The 15080-nt window shown below is 37.7% G+C and overlaps 1 protein-coding gene across 1 annotated transcript; it reads left to right on the top strand.

Annotated features, from left to right (window-relative positions):
* The first annotated feature begins 12166 nt into the window (after positions 1 to 12166).
* LOC149242455 (F-box/kelch-repeat protein At5g15710-like) lies at positions 12167 to 14102 on the top strand. The gene is made up of 2 exons (XM_089374247.1): positions 12167 to 13540; positions 13766 to 14102. Exon 1 carries the CDS (start codon positions 12344 to 12346, stop codon positions 13532 to 13534), a length of 1191 nt encoding a protein of 396 aa, XP_089230373.1. The 5' UTR covers positions 12167 to 12343; the 3' UTR covers positions 13535 to 13540; positions 13766 to 14102.
* Positions 14103 to 15080: the final 978 nt, after the last annotated feature.

Below are 15080 nucleotides of genomic sequence, written 5' to 3'. Positions count from 1 at the left end.
AGGCCTCCGATTGTTTATCGCCGATCGCATGTCGGCGATCAGCGTATCACAATGTGCATTGCAATCCATATATATATGTTTCGTCGATGGCAATTTTGCCGATAGCCAATGCTGCGAATTAATAGTAGCCATCCATTGCCCCCGCCCAGATCAACGACCCTCGGCATTTCGGCGATCGCCCGTTTCGGCGATCACATATATGTCAACCCTCTGCCCCGTCGATTGCCGAAGTGCCGAGTTAATCTCAGCCGCCCATTCGGGCCCCCAGATCAACGGCCCTGGATTAATCGCATCGCTCCCATATGGCTCCGACTGGCGGAGCCGAAAAGTTATAAGGCGCGGCGCATAAAAGATTTCGGGTCCGAAAGGGGCCTTTTCACAGACAAGTGGGAAAGCTCCGACTGGCCGGAGCCGATGAGTTATCAAATGCAGTGTTAAGGGTTTTCGGGTCCGCGGACCCATTCCACTGTTAAAACCGCCGATTTGGGTTCCGCCGATGGGTCGGACCCGAAATAAAATAAAGAGGGCCTGTATAACTTTTCGGGTCCGATGGGTTTTCGGCGTTTCTATGTGGCAGCCCCCATGTCCCCGCCGATAGCGAAATGCCGACGTAATCTCTGCCGTCCATCGCCTTCACCAAATCAACGGCCCATGTTTGATCGGCGATCACCCCTTATGTTTGGCTCCGATATGGCGGAGCCGAAATATTTTCAGGGCAGGTTTGTAAAAGCTTTCGATTCCATAAGTTCCCTGGGCATAGCGAAAAGGGAGGTCTCCGATATTCCAGAGTCGAAAATTTATAAAGAGCAGTTTGAATGGGTTTCGGGTCCGCTTATCATTTTTATTAAAATCCGCCGAGTTGGGTTCACCAATGGGCCGGACCCGATCTCCATAAAGAAAGAGCCTATAAGCATTTCGGGTCCGCAAGCTATATCGCTCCATCGGAGGTTTTATGTGTTGGGACCAATGGTCCGCCCCGATGCGATTTAGCGCCAACCGTTGGATCGGCCCGCGCCGGATCCAACGGCCAACATTTAATCTAATGAACAGTGTCGCGCCCGCCCATATTTTCGCGATTTTTGCTGGAAAAATGGGCATTTTGCCTATTATAAAGGAAAAGGGGCTATTTTTCCTTTTATTCATATATATGTCGCGCGTGCCTCTTCGTCAAGGGAACAGAGTCATTCTTTAATCAATTTCGATCGCCCCAGGCCTAGATTAGCTCCAAACGCAAGGTTTTCACCTCAGCAGGCCTTCAATGACCCTTTACTCATCCAATTCGTGATTTTAAGTGTTGCTAAAGCATTTTGAGTCGGCCAAGAGCCGGTAACCACCCAGAAGTAACAAAGCACCTCGCAGTAGGTACTGGGACCAAATAACAGCCACTAATGAGATGATGTGACAACTTAGAGCATTTTTTAAGCCAAGAGTATCAGGGAAGCGGCAAAGAGTATCAGGGAAGCGGCAGAGAGTATCAGTCAAAATCTTCCGAAGCAGATGAAAACAGAAGGGCCCCAGCAGATTCAGCAAAGCATCATTAAGCCGTTATGGCTCCCCAACTTGCAGTTATGGCCATGAGGCCAGCACACGACTCAAAGACCTCTCTACACTCATTTTAGAGGCTGCAGCCTCATGCGCAGCCCTTGTTTACATGACTTGAGATGCCAGCTGCCCCAGCGCAGCTGTTTTAATATGTTTTTTGCATTTATTTCCAGCATAGATTAGTTTCAGTGACAATGACTGCACAGATCTCTTTGATCTGTTTTGAGAGATATTTTTGAGATATTTTCCCCCTTGACACCTGTTCAAGGGAGGTCTGTAGCTATTTTTCTTTATATACCACCCTCTGCACTGTTTTAAGGTGTGGTTGGTTAATGTACTCCAAGAGAGACTCGCACTGTATATCTAATATTTTCTATAATCAAAGACTGCTTACAAGCTTGGAGAATGGACTGTTTGATGTGTTGTTAATGGTTCCAAAGAGTGAATGATGGAATTCCTGTGCTGCTATATGAATCAATAATTGTTCCTAACCTCTGTTATTTCAATTTCATATATGCTCAAGTCACAGAACAAAGGATTGGTTTAGAATTTTCTTAGCTGCACTCTATGCTCAGTTTATGTGGCTTCTTAATGTTTTCCTCTTGATTTAGGCATAAATATGAATTCTTTTATGGCTCATGTTTGATCTATTTCACATATGAATGACTGTTATCTAAGAATTCTTAGCTGCTCCTAGATAGAGCTCATTCATCTTCCCTCTACTAACCTGATTGAGAGATTCTTTGTTACCTCTCATTCCTTAGCCTTCAATCCATCTCCATTCAGCTTGAGTATTGTTTCATGAGCAGCTACCTTGCTCCTCATTCCTCTTGTGGCCAAGAAAACGCACCAACAGTCTTACTCCATGACTCCATGCCCAATGGTTTGAAACTTACCACACTATGCTTTGCCTCTCTAATTGAAAGCATCATCCTTCCCACCAAAACTTAAACAAAACCCCTGAACTCAATAACTAGCCTACAATCATCATCAACAAAGATAAATCAGAAAGAGAGAGCCCTCTCTGATTGCAAGTAGGCTAGGACCTGCAATCCAAATATTGGTTTGTGGTTACCTCGGCCATATCCTTTAAAGGAGCTTAAGGACAACCTGAGTGTTAACATCTACCACTTTGATTTTTGAGCATTCTTACCATGCCACTGGTACATTTTAGAGATCCACCTGGATTAGGTAGAGTTTCCTTACAACAATGGGTATTAGGAGTCATTAAGGATGAGTCTGTTTGAGGCACTCTATGTGTGGAGTTTTAATACTCCTATTAGTTAGAGTGATCCAGTTAACAGGATATTGATAAGACCGAATATGTTGGCAGAAATGGAACTGAAAATTCAGGTAATCAAGAAGAATTTAAAGGAGGCATAGGATAGGAAGAAAATTTATACATATCGAAACATGTTGTTTGAGGAGTTTCAAGTTGGGAAACAGGTTTACTTGTGCATCAAGCCCAAGAAGAGCTCCTTACGGATTGGATCATGTGCGAAACTGGCACCTTGGTTTTGTGGACCTTTCAAGATTCTTAAAAGGATTGGACCAGTAGCCTATCGACTTGCAATGCCTTCAATAGTGAGAGTCCCTGATGTTTTCCACTTGTCATTTTTTCAAAAGTATGTTAATGATGTTAATCATATAATTGACTAGTCTGTATTGCAAGTGAAGCCAGAAGGAGAATTCTAGCCAGAATCAAGAAATCGAGCAGGTTAAATTGTCGTGGAAGCACTTTGGGCCCGATGAAGCTACATGGGAGATGGCAGATTAGATGCGGGCTATCTATACTTCTCTATTCGTTGGTTGAGAAAATGTTTGGCATATGTTTTGGTGTATGTATATATGTATATGGATGTAAATACCACTATGAGTTGTGTTATAAAGCTCCAATAAGCAGTATGGGTGTCATGTCATTATGGTTGTCATGTTGTTATGTTTTCATGTTGGTTTCCTTCTCAACAGGTTGATCATTGTAAATGCTGCAATGATATACGTTATAAAGCTCCATGGGCAGTACGTTTTTCTTTCACCAATCTTGTTGGTTGTAGGTGTCATTGAACACTGAGGATAGTGTTCCCCCAAGGGGGAGGGTTATGTAACAGCCCTAGTGATAATTCCGTGTAATAAAAGTTAATGAAGGAAAAAAAATAACCACGGTTATGGGACACTTATTCCAAGCTTAAGGTTGAGAAAAACATCCAAGTGTGGTTGTTCATTTGGTTTATTATGGTTATGGAAATTAGCAAAGGATTTGGAAAGACATGAGGCTTTAATTGGCATTTTATTTATGAAAATAATGGAAATTAGGAGAAAAGGAAGGTGAAAGGTCACATGTTGTGTGTGAGGAGTAAAATGAAGGAAAATAATGGAAAATGAAGAAAATAGAGACCTCATTAATAAAAAGGCTTCTGAGGACCAGTTCACAGTCTTTTGTTAGTTCAGTTTTGGATCTCTCATTATATTCTATCTCTCTCTCATACTATTGGATACTTAGAGTTTTCTTGGATCACTCTTGGAGGAGTGTGGCATACTTGAGATTTGGAGAAAGAAGGCAAAGGAAGAGCAAGAAAGCATAAGAGGACATCAGGATCAGTAGCTACAACGAGTTTTTCTTAAAGGTATCGAGTTGCATGTATGATTTGCTTAGTAGTTTTGGCATGCATGGAATATGGATGTGTTTACTTGGTCATGATCTATCATTGACATGGAATTTTTCCTGGATTGACAATGGTTTTGCCTAGCCTTGCCATTTCCTAGATAGCCATGGTCTTGTGGGAGCCTTTCCCTTTTTCTTTCTGGTTGGTTGTCATGTTCCTTTAGCTGTGGGTTGAGTTATTAGTTCCTGGAGCCTTGGTTGGACAAACGCTCTAGAGCACTGTAATAACTTGGGTTGAGTTATTATTCCTGGAGCCTTGGTTGGACAAAATCTCTCGAGCCCTTTGTGGGTTGAGTTACTAGTCCTGGAGCCTTGGTTGGACAAACGCTCAGGAGCTCGGCAACAATTGCGGGTTGAGTTACTAGTCTTGAAGCCTAGATTGGAAAAAATTCTCTGGAGCCCTAAACAGCTTGGGTAGAGACCAATCTAGTGATGGTTAGTGATGTTTAACCGTGAGGTGGAATCACTGGTTAAGGGTTGAGGTGGTTTGGCCTCTGGAAGCCCTAGTTTGATTTTGATGGATCGGTTCTATGAGCTACCACATTCATGCTTGGAATATGGCACGAAGGTGATTAGTTGAAGAGAGATTTTGTTCAGCCAATATATGGTTGGGTGGAATGTGGAAGTCCCGAATCAGGTTTGCCTTTACATTCATCAATAAGAGCTCTCTTTATCCTTGGTATTTTATGGGTAAATATATTTGTTTATATGTGGCTTATATGGTTGTTATATCCTTGGTATTTATTTTGGTTATATGTTGGTTATGAATGAGTTTTATGATAGTGAAAATGTATGGCTCTCATCATGTTTTGGTTAATCATGGAATTTACAATGAATATATGGCCTAATAGATGGTCGTGCAGCTATTGTGATGAGGAAACAATGCTTCTTAGATATTTTCAGACAAGTATGAGGCCCTTATGCTTAGATCTATTGTATAAACCTGTAGAATGCATATTTGTGACATGATTGATGAAATGTATGTCATGGTTAGTAGGGGTCCATTCAAGTCCTTGTTCAAGTGTATGCACTTGTATCATTGTTTTGATGTTACTTTTCATTTTTAGAAGTTTCATGGAGTTCTAGCCAGTGGCCTAAGTCTTGACCTTGAAAAGGTGGCACAAATTTCGGAGTCCCCGACACATAACTACCTCGAAAAGTTCCTTGTCGCATGCATGCCTTGCTGTGGGAGCGATTGGAGGGTCCCAGTCACATGCATGCCCATGTCAAGGGAGTGATTGAGGTTTTAATGCAGAAAAATGTCAGTTTGTCTCAGGGGTTGGTCACAGTGCTGGGTTGGAGGGATCTTGGGGGTTTTGTTTCATGTGTAGAAGGTCATGTTGGATGTGTTCTGTCAGTTCCACTTCCTTAACTGATACATAGAAATTTAAATCATATCATAGTAACTCTTCCTCACATGTTTACCCCAGTTGGTCGATTACTTGGTTAGATGTGGGAGGGTATTTTATATATATATATATATATATATATATATGAAGCTCTTGGCTCCAGTGGCTATAGCTAAAAAGACTTGGATCTAGTGGTTTTTTGTATTACCTTGATGGTTACTCCCACTTAAATTGAAACAAGTATATTAAAAATGGATTTATCTCCCTAAGTTGGGGTTAAGGAAGCGCCTTTTTTACCATAAGTTTGGCATTATGGGGTTTTAGGCTGGCACAACTAGTTTTTTGTCGGCATCACCTTCATTACTATTATGGCATTGAATTGACCCAACATCCAAGATATATATTCCTCTCCTAAAAGAAGTACATTGGAGAATTGTTGAACAAATTTGGCATGGTTGAATGCAATCCTTTGTCCACTCCAATGAAATAAAATATGAAGCTCACATCTAAAGAAGGGAATGAATTTGAGGATGAAACTAAGTATAGACAACTTGTGGAAAGTCTTATTTACCTCACCACTACTAGACCAAATATTCATTTGCTATTGGAATCCTTTCCAATTTTATGCAAAAGCCTTGTGAGGACATTGGTCTACTACAAAAAGAGTTTTAAAGTACTTGAAAGGAACTCAAGACTTTGGACTCAAATATGTTGAAAATGGCAACAAGAAATGCTAAAAATAGAAGTGCTAAAAATAGCACTGCTATAAATTGTATTTCGAGTACTAGTGTTGGACATAGCAACAAGGAATGAAAAATGGAAGTGTTATAAATAGCATTGCTATAAATAGTATTTCGGGTTAGATTCCAATTTTAGTTAGTCCCTGAACTAAAATTGAGAAGTAAAATTTGAATTTGATCTTAGCAGTTGTTTGTAAAATAATTAATTAATTCACCATGAGTTAATTAGTTAAGGAAAATCAAACATGAAGTCTATGTGGGGACATGCAAGAGTTTCTCCATTAACTGAGGAATTATCCATCAGTTAAAGAGATAAGGATGAGTTGTAATATTGAGTTGTAATTAGTTGGCTCAGTTAACTGAGTCAAGTCCAGTTAGATTAATTCAAACAGTTTGTTAAATTAATTGTGAGTTCAGTTAGTTAATGCTTGCATGCATGTAACTGCTACACTTCAGATAACTAAATATTCTCTCATAAATAACTCATGCATGTTAGTTCAGAAAGAGACCCAGTTGAGATCAGAGGAGGGACAGTGTACTATCAGTTGGATGAATTTTTTCCTATATAGGAAACTCATCCATGTAGAAGGATTTATCTCCTTCAGGATTGCGCAGTTAGATCAGAGGTTAGTGAGTGTGTGAAGAGGCCAATTCACACAAGTGGAAGCACTGTACCCCAAGGAAAAATGCACAAGGAAATAGGAGGCTTGGAGGGAAGAGAAGAAGGTTTGGAGAAGCCTTTGACTGTCTATGAGCAACATTGTTTGATTGCAGAGAGAGCAGGATAGCTTGAGAGTTGATTCCTTTTGTAACCTGAACAAGATTTCCACTTGTATGATAATACAAACATTGGGGTTTTAGGCCGAGGCTTTCCCCGGGTTATTTCTTCTGTGATTGATTTCTCATTCTCAGTTATATGTGGTCTCATTAATTGTGCTCAAATTGATTAAGATTCTGTAAAGTTTAATTATAGAAGTAGATCTAATATTTTGCTTTAGTATATTGCATAATTTGTTGATCTATAGTGGGAATTTCTACAAAATATTCACATACAAATGACTTCAACTTGATCGGATATTCTAATTCTGAATTTGATGGAGATAAGGAAAATAGAATGTCTACTTCAAACTATGTTATGAGTTTTGGATTAGGAGTTTCCTTCTAGAGATCACGCCAACAGTTAGTTCCAACAGATTCCACAACAGAGGCAAAATACGTGGTAGTTGCAAAAGCAACCAAGGATATTATGTGGCTCAAGAAAAATCTTGAATATTTGCAAGAGAAACAAGTGAACTCTACTTCTCTTTTGAGTGAAAATACTTTTGCAATTAAATTGGCTAAGAAAATTCCATGATCGAGCCAAACATATCAACACAAAGTATCATTTAATTCAACATCATGTAGAGGCCAATACTATTCACCTACTACATTGTTCCACAAATGAACAAATTGTAGACATCTTCACCAAAACACTTGGAAGAGAAAAGTTGGAAAGGTTCATAATGTTGTTTGGACTCACAAACACACATTTAGATGAAAGGGGGGAATGTTAGACACCTAATCCTTAGGGATTGGGCGAAAATATGTAAATAGAGTAAGACCTTGGAATTGGAATTCAACAAGTCACCACGCTGATGCATACAATGTTGTTCACATTACTGGAAATACAATTGGGAGTTACCTTCCTATCCTGAAATTCTAGGTAGGGCCTTTTGAGACTCATTGTTCTTGTTTCGGTGCACAACTTGGATCCACTCTTCAATATCATTATTAGCTTGAGTACCTAATTGAACTTGCAGTTCGCTAAAAAAGAGGGCCACCAAAAAAGTCAAGCTTAACCATGAACCAAGTTTTGGCATTGAAACCAAGTGTTAAGTAGGTTGATATAATTTATAAGTCAACATTTCATTTTTAGTCACCTATAATGATGAGAACAAACCCTTTCAAATCCAAAAACCTATTCATGTTGAAGAAAACACTACTTTGAAGATAAGTATTGAAGAAACACATAAATCCATATATAAGAATCACATGTTATTATAACATATATTTTAGAAATAACCAAAATTATATAAAAAACAAATAAAACAAGTGTAATATGTAGCGTTGTTGCTTAGTACCTACCTCTTATGCAAAAAGTAATTGATAACAAAAGTTATTGTATCTAAGATAAAAATTCCCCTGATGCCCATGCATAAAGATCTTGAATTTTTTTAATTATTAAACTTGTGATTTGCAAGGTTCCATTTTGTAGGCAACATTATAATAGTTTAGATATTCTTCAACTTTTGAATTTAGGTTTCTACTTCAGTATATCAAAACAAATTTTCAAAATATTAAACAAATAGAATTGTTAAAGTTTTTAAGTAGAGATATTTTTATAGTTGAAATCACAAAGTTAAGATTCAAAAGTTTTTAGTTAAAACAATAAAATTTCTATTTTGCATTAAAATCATTTATAACAAAATTTTCCACAACAAATGGCATCAATTGGATTTTGTTTGCTCTCTATATTCTTAAATAACTAATGCATCTACAAATGCTTATAAGTATTTATCTTGCATTATTTGACAACTTGATATTTCAAGGCCTTATATGACTCATACACAAGTTGCCCATAAAATCAAGCAAGCTATTAAAAGTAGGTAAAAATGTTTGAAAGAGAAACATTTAATATCATACAATCAAACTAGATATTGAAGGTAGGTAAAAATGTTTGAAAGAAAAACATTATATAATATTAAAGGAACACATAATTAATTATGAAAAGACATGTTGATTTAGCAGCATACCAAAAAGCTATAAAGATTTATAATGGAGGGGACATTGTTTTTTCTTATCAATGCCAATTAAAAATCAATTGATGAAGGTTGTATTAATGTACGAAGGGACTCAAATGCAGCAAGAGTTTATAGGAAGAACTTAGATTGTATTTTCAAAAATATATCTATATTGATATAGAAAGTGATATAATATCATAAATGTGTCGGTTGGATTTTTTTATAATTGTTGCAATAGTATTGGAATCCTTGTAGTAAGCCTTAAAATAAATTTTGTTAAAGATTTGCCATTATAATTTAGCAATATTTTATTTAAGTAGTCACATAATAATTTTAGATGTTTTTGTTATATTAAGTAGATTATATGTGTCAATAGTATATATAAAAGTGAATTTATATATAAATTGGTTTCACACACACACATATATATTAAAAAAAAAATGTGATTGAAAGCACATTGATTAAAAGTCAAACATGAGTTTGAGACACTTAGAAATGAAAATTCCATAAATATTAAGATTTGATGTATGTATTGTTTTTCATAAATATTGAGATTTTATGTCTACTATTATGACACCTGTGACATTTGACATTTAAATTTATTTAATTATTTGTATAAGTAACAAAATTTTCATAAATATTAAAATTTAATATGTTTATTGTTTTTCAAAATATTGAAATTTGATATATATACTATTATAACATTTAATTATATATAGATTTTTTTTTAATATTTTTTTGACTCATTTTATTTATAACCCCATAAAATTTCCAAAACTCTATCATTTTGACTATAGGGTATAACAAGATGATCGATCTAATTACCCTCACCTAATAATCAAAATTCAAACAGCTTTCACCCTAACTCCTCATAACAATTTTCTAAAATGACACAAACAACTAAAATCTACTTAAAAAGTTTATTCCATAAAGCATTGGATGTATGGGCATACAAGATTAAAATATCTTTCAGAATTTCCCAAAATAGGAGTTATCATGACAAATTATGCGTGCACAGATTGGCGGCATTTGGTCGTACCACATCATATCTCGTACTTCTAGAAACATTGATGTGACAACACGCTGACCACTCGACCCAGTTGGGACAACTTCAATTCCAAAAGATTCGTATTGATTTCAGAAAACAACAATGGCCGCCTGCAAATACTGAATACTTTATGAAGTTATTTGAGGCATTGAGTGAATTATGCAAGCATAATATGCTAAATATTATCATATTGTCATCAAAGTTTCTCTTTGCAAAAGTTTATAGCATATTAAATGTTAGAGTGAAGTTATGTGAGGCATTGAGTGAATTATGCTATGATGGAAGAATAATATGCTAAATATATCATATTGTCATCAAAGTTTTTGTGGAGTTAAGAATTCATCCATTTTGATTCAAATGAGGGACTCTTTAGAGTTAGATTTGATGCAAATAATGATTAGATGTTCATCACGAATATAGAGAGAACATAATTTGCAGACTGCAGTAACTTGCACGAACAATTAAAGGACAGACTGGACTAATTTGAAAGACATGCGTGCAACCAGGCCTGGAATTTGACATTCCACAGAAGGTTTTTTCCATTTTTAAACGTATTTGACGGCACATTTTTTTTTTCAAACGTATAAAATGACTGTCAAAAAAAATCTCAAACCGTAAATTTGACGTTCAGGTATCTCGATTGCCCGTCATAAATTTTAGGGGGGCAATGAGGGAGTACAGGCTCAGTCAACCTCACCTCGGCGGCTCCGTAGATTATTCCAGATGGAGAAGAAAGGACGGATTTGGTGTAATGATTTTTTTTGTAAAATTAAATAATGGTCGGTAATTCAATTTTAAGGGCAAGGCACAGATTTCTTATTTTCTAGGGCGATACATATTTTTTTAGCAGAGGAAGAACTGCCTAAGCAGAGGACTATTTTGCCCCATTTTTTTGATTTGCAGACTCAATCTCCTCCTCTCCTCTGATCTTCGAAAACAGTGTCCTCCTCTCCTGATCTTCGAAAACAGCAGAGGTGAGTTTTTTTTGGTTGTTTTTATCGTTAGTTTTACTTTTGAATCTTGTGAAGTGTGGGTATGAATTTAATTTGCAACTCTTTGAAATGTGTGGATTAAGATTTAATTTAAATGTTAGCAAAGTGCGGATTTAAAATAATTTGGCAAATTTTTTATTTAAATTTAATTTTAATTTAAAGTTTCATAGGCTGGATTTAGTTTCATGTCTGCCTGCGTGGCATTTAAGTAGGAACACTTGCATTTAAATTTACATTTTCATTGTATTTTTTAGTCTTTTTGGCAATGTATTTGAATTGAATCATTTGCTGTCTTTTAGTTTTCAAATGATATAGTACACAAACTTTCTACTTTTAAATGTGTTTACATTGTTCACTTTCCTGTTTTTAGAGATGTACAAAGGCCATGTTCATCCTCATGTGGGAGTTATTTATGGGAGGAACTTGATTTCAAGAGTCAGATGATATGCATTGTCTCTGGTTTGAAGCTTCTCTGGTTTGAAGCTTGTGTTTTTGCATAAATTGATTTCCACTGTAGTCTAATATTTTGATTCCTGTTGTTTTCCAACCAAAATTGTGTCTTCGATATAGGACAATCCTTAGTACTGTCCCTTCGGCCCATCCCATTATTGTGCCATCTCAACATATTGAAGAAGAAATAGAAATTAAGTGTGCTCTTGCCACTAGATCCAGTGAGTGATATTTACTCACTATCCTATTTGTGGTATAAGGAGATTTTGACTCACCATCCTATTTGTGGTATAAGGAGATTTAGAGTATTTGAAAGAGAGTTTCCCTATAAGAGAAAGTTGACACTCACAAATTTACATAGAATGTATAATGAAAGGCATGAAAAATATAAAAACGTCATTAAATTTTAATTTGACAGGCAAAGCAGATTTGAAATTCCAGGCATGCGTGCAACATTCAAGGTCTTCCATGGCAGTACCAGGTTCTCCCGGAATGTCAGGTGCCGAATATAATAATATTTATAAATAGTTGCATCAATTTCATGGCGGTAGTGACGAGTGTGGCGATGGAAGGGGGTAGCCAGCGTTGCAGGGCAATGGGTAGATGTGGCAGTAAAAATCATTATAGGCGGTGGAGAGTGTTGCGCTGGAAGGTTGTTACAGGTGTTGAGTTGGAGATGGCTGAATCAGAATTCTAGCTTATCTTATAGATGGCGCGGCACTGATTAAACTCATTCATAATCCAGGCTGAACCAGTTATCTCGGTGGGAGGTTAATTAAAATGGGCGATCTGCACAAGTCCCATGATTTGCCTGTGTTGCCGGAGGATTTGATCGTGGAAATACTGGTGTGGTTGCCAGTGGAGTCTTTGTGTAGATTTCGCAGTGTGTCCAAGAAATGCAATGCTCTGCTCACATCAACCCAATTCATAACGAGTAAATGGGCGGAGAAGCCTGGTAACAGGAAGCCATGGCTGCTTGTGCAAGATGTTGGCAGAAGGCCTCTTCATTGTTTGGCTTTCTTCTTCTTCACAGGAACCTGGAGGAATACCCCCTGCATCTCCTTTCCTTCCTTCGTGGCGCCAAATGGTAATGTAAAATTTGTTACTTTCTATGGATCAGGGGCAGGCTTGTTCTTGCACACAATCGATCTCCATCCAAGTCTATCATTTGTTGTTTCCAATCCCCTCACAAGAACCTCCTTAAAACTGACCCCCATCTCATCCATAACGGTCTTAAGTGTTGGAGGCATCGTGGAAGGGGAGGGCGACAGTAGAGGGACATACAAAGTGGTGGTGGTTGGTGAGGACAGCCATGAAGCGGGGATAGTGGAAATATATGATTCTGCATTCAAGTCATGGAGAATTGCAGGACACCTGCCACATGATGTGCATATTGACAAGAAAGACTTGGTTTTCTGCGCAGGCTCATTCTACTGTTTTGCAGATATTCATGACCAATCGGGTATTCTGGGTTTCAGCATCCAACAGGGGACTTCCATCTTTGCGCCATTACCGGAGATGGCTGACAGTGACTACATGTCACCTTACCTTCTTACCTATGGGTCATGGGTTTTAGTGGCCGGGTACATTTTCGGACATACAGAGGAGCTTTTGCAGGTTATTATATGGGAGTTTGACAAAGCCAAGGTGAACTCTTCTTCCTCCACCTCTTCATCCTCATCACGGTGGAAGGAGATTGCAAGAATGCCTCCGTCCCTGTCCAAAGATTTCAAGAGGATTTCTATGGACTGCAGTAAGTGGTGCATAGGAGTAGGGGATTGCACATGTTTCATAGTCTCTGGACATAGGAAAAGAAAATTTAGAAAGGTGACAGAGGTGGTAGTTTACAATGTAACTGAAAATGCATGGAGTTGGCTTCCCAGCCGTCCTGTAGACACCACAGCAAGTACATCGGAATGCTTTGAGCTTGCCATGGCCTTTGAGCCTAGGTTTGACATGAAGGTTGGATGAACCCTGGTATGCATGCCTTTGATTTCACATCCACCACATTGGACATCTTAAACATTATAAGTTTCTTATTTGGATCTTCATGTTTCTTTTTACAAGTTATCTTGTCATTGTAATGTTCTTTGACTTCGACATCCTACCAAACATTACGAGGTTTAGGATTTCATTATTCAGAGCTTATGTTTCTCTTTAGAAGTTGTGTTGTTTTGTAATCTTCTTTGAGTCAAATTGCAGACCTGTCGTTACTCCAAACTGTAAACGAGCGCAGCTTTGAGAAAACACAGATTCAGGCCTTGCAATCTCAGGTTTGTTTTTGAAGATGTACCAAGAAACTGGAGACTCCTTCTTTGTGAACACGGTGTGGATGGGGTTTAGAAAAGTGATTAATCCATAGCCCTTCAGGGATTCAGATTGTAACAGAGTTGTTACCAAACATTTCCATGTTTGATATGAAAGCACCAATCATGTCGTTTCAACATCACTGGCTTCAATCACAAAGTAGTGGAATATCTCATGTTTTACATGTTAATTTTCATCCTTAATACCTTGAAGGGATGCTTGGAGTTTTGAACTGGACCCAGATTTAGAATAGTTGTTTTGTTGAAATGCAGTGATTTCTTTTAAGCTGATGCAGATTGTTTATGATCACCAAGCTCTGTTTCTCGTCTAAGCTTCCCGCAAAATTTCTGCAGTAGAGTAATTTGCTGTTGAATTACACAAACCTGTAATGGAATCTATTGGATTTCAACCAAATACCTTTCAACGGATTGACGGGCCCCATAACAGAACAGGAAAAATGACAAAGCTAAACCCAATTCTTGTGGAAGTAAAACAAAACATCGGAATATAACAAAATGGATTTAGTAACCTTCCTCTGGAAATGTTTTTAAAAACCAGAGCATCTCATTTGTCTGTTTCTTTTCCTTGTCTTCCTACCCCAACCATATGTTCTTCCCTGAAACAGAACCATATGTTCTTCCCTGAAACAGAAGTAATGAGGTAGTAAATCTATCGCCCAAACTCTCAACTGAAATTCCTAGAATTACTTCACTGTAGCAGGAGAAGCGAGGAAGAACATGGACCGGGGAGGGATTCTTTTGTTTTCCTGTGGAAATTGCGGGATGAGGATGCATTCAATATTGGGCTCACCCTTAACCGGAAAGAGAAGAATTTCATTGAACCGATATCGGAGGTATGGATCTAAACGTGTATTTACCTAAAAAATAAAGTAAGACATGTTGAATAGGTCCGACGTGTCCAGAATGGCCACGTCGATTGATGAACACGCAGGTCATATGCCTCGAACATCTGCCCTATGCTGATGTGTATTCCACGTCGATTGATGAACACGCAGGCCATATGCCTCGAACATCTGCCCTATGCTGATGTGTATTCCACATGTGTGGGACACTTAGACCGCACGTGTTCCAGCATGTTCTTAAACTAGCAACACAGAAATTGTTTTAAAAATTAGAAAACATGTTTTACAAATTAGTAAAAAATGTCTAAATATGTTTCAGTCGAAATAAAAATGTCCTTGCGTATGATC

Source organism: Pinus tabuliformis, chromosome 8 (genome assembly GCF_031772625.1).
Source record: "Pinus tabuliformis cultivar Carrire ecotype Pingquan chromosome 8, CPIR1, whole genome shotgun sequence".
Lineage (NCBI taxonomy): Eukaryota > Viridiplantae > Streptophyta > Pinopsida > Pinales > Pinaceae > Pinus > Pinus tabuliformis.
Note: the sequence above shows the minus strand (reverse complement) of the source record. Positions and strands in the feature narration are given on the sequence as shown.

Coding starts and splice junctions, on each gene's coding strand:
- LOC149242455 (XM_089374247.1), top strand. CDS start 12,344: ATGGGCGATCTGCACAAGTCCCATGATTTGCCTGTGTTGCCGGAGGAT.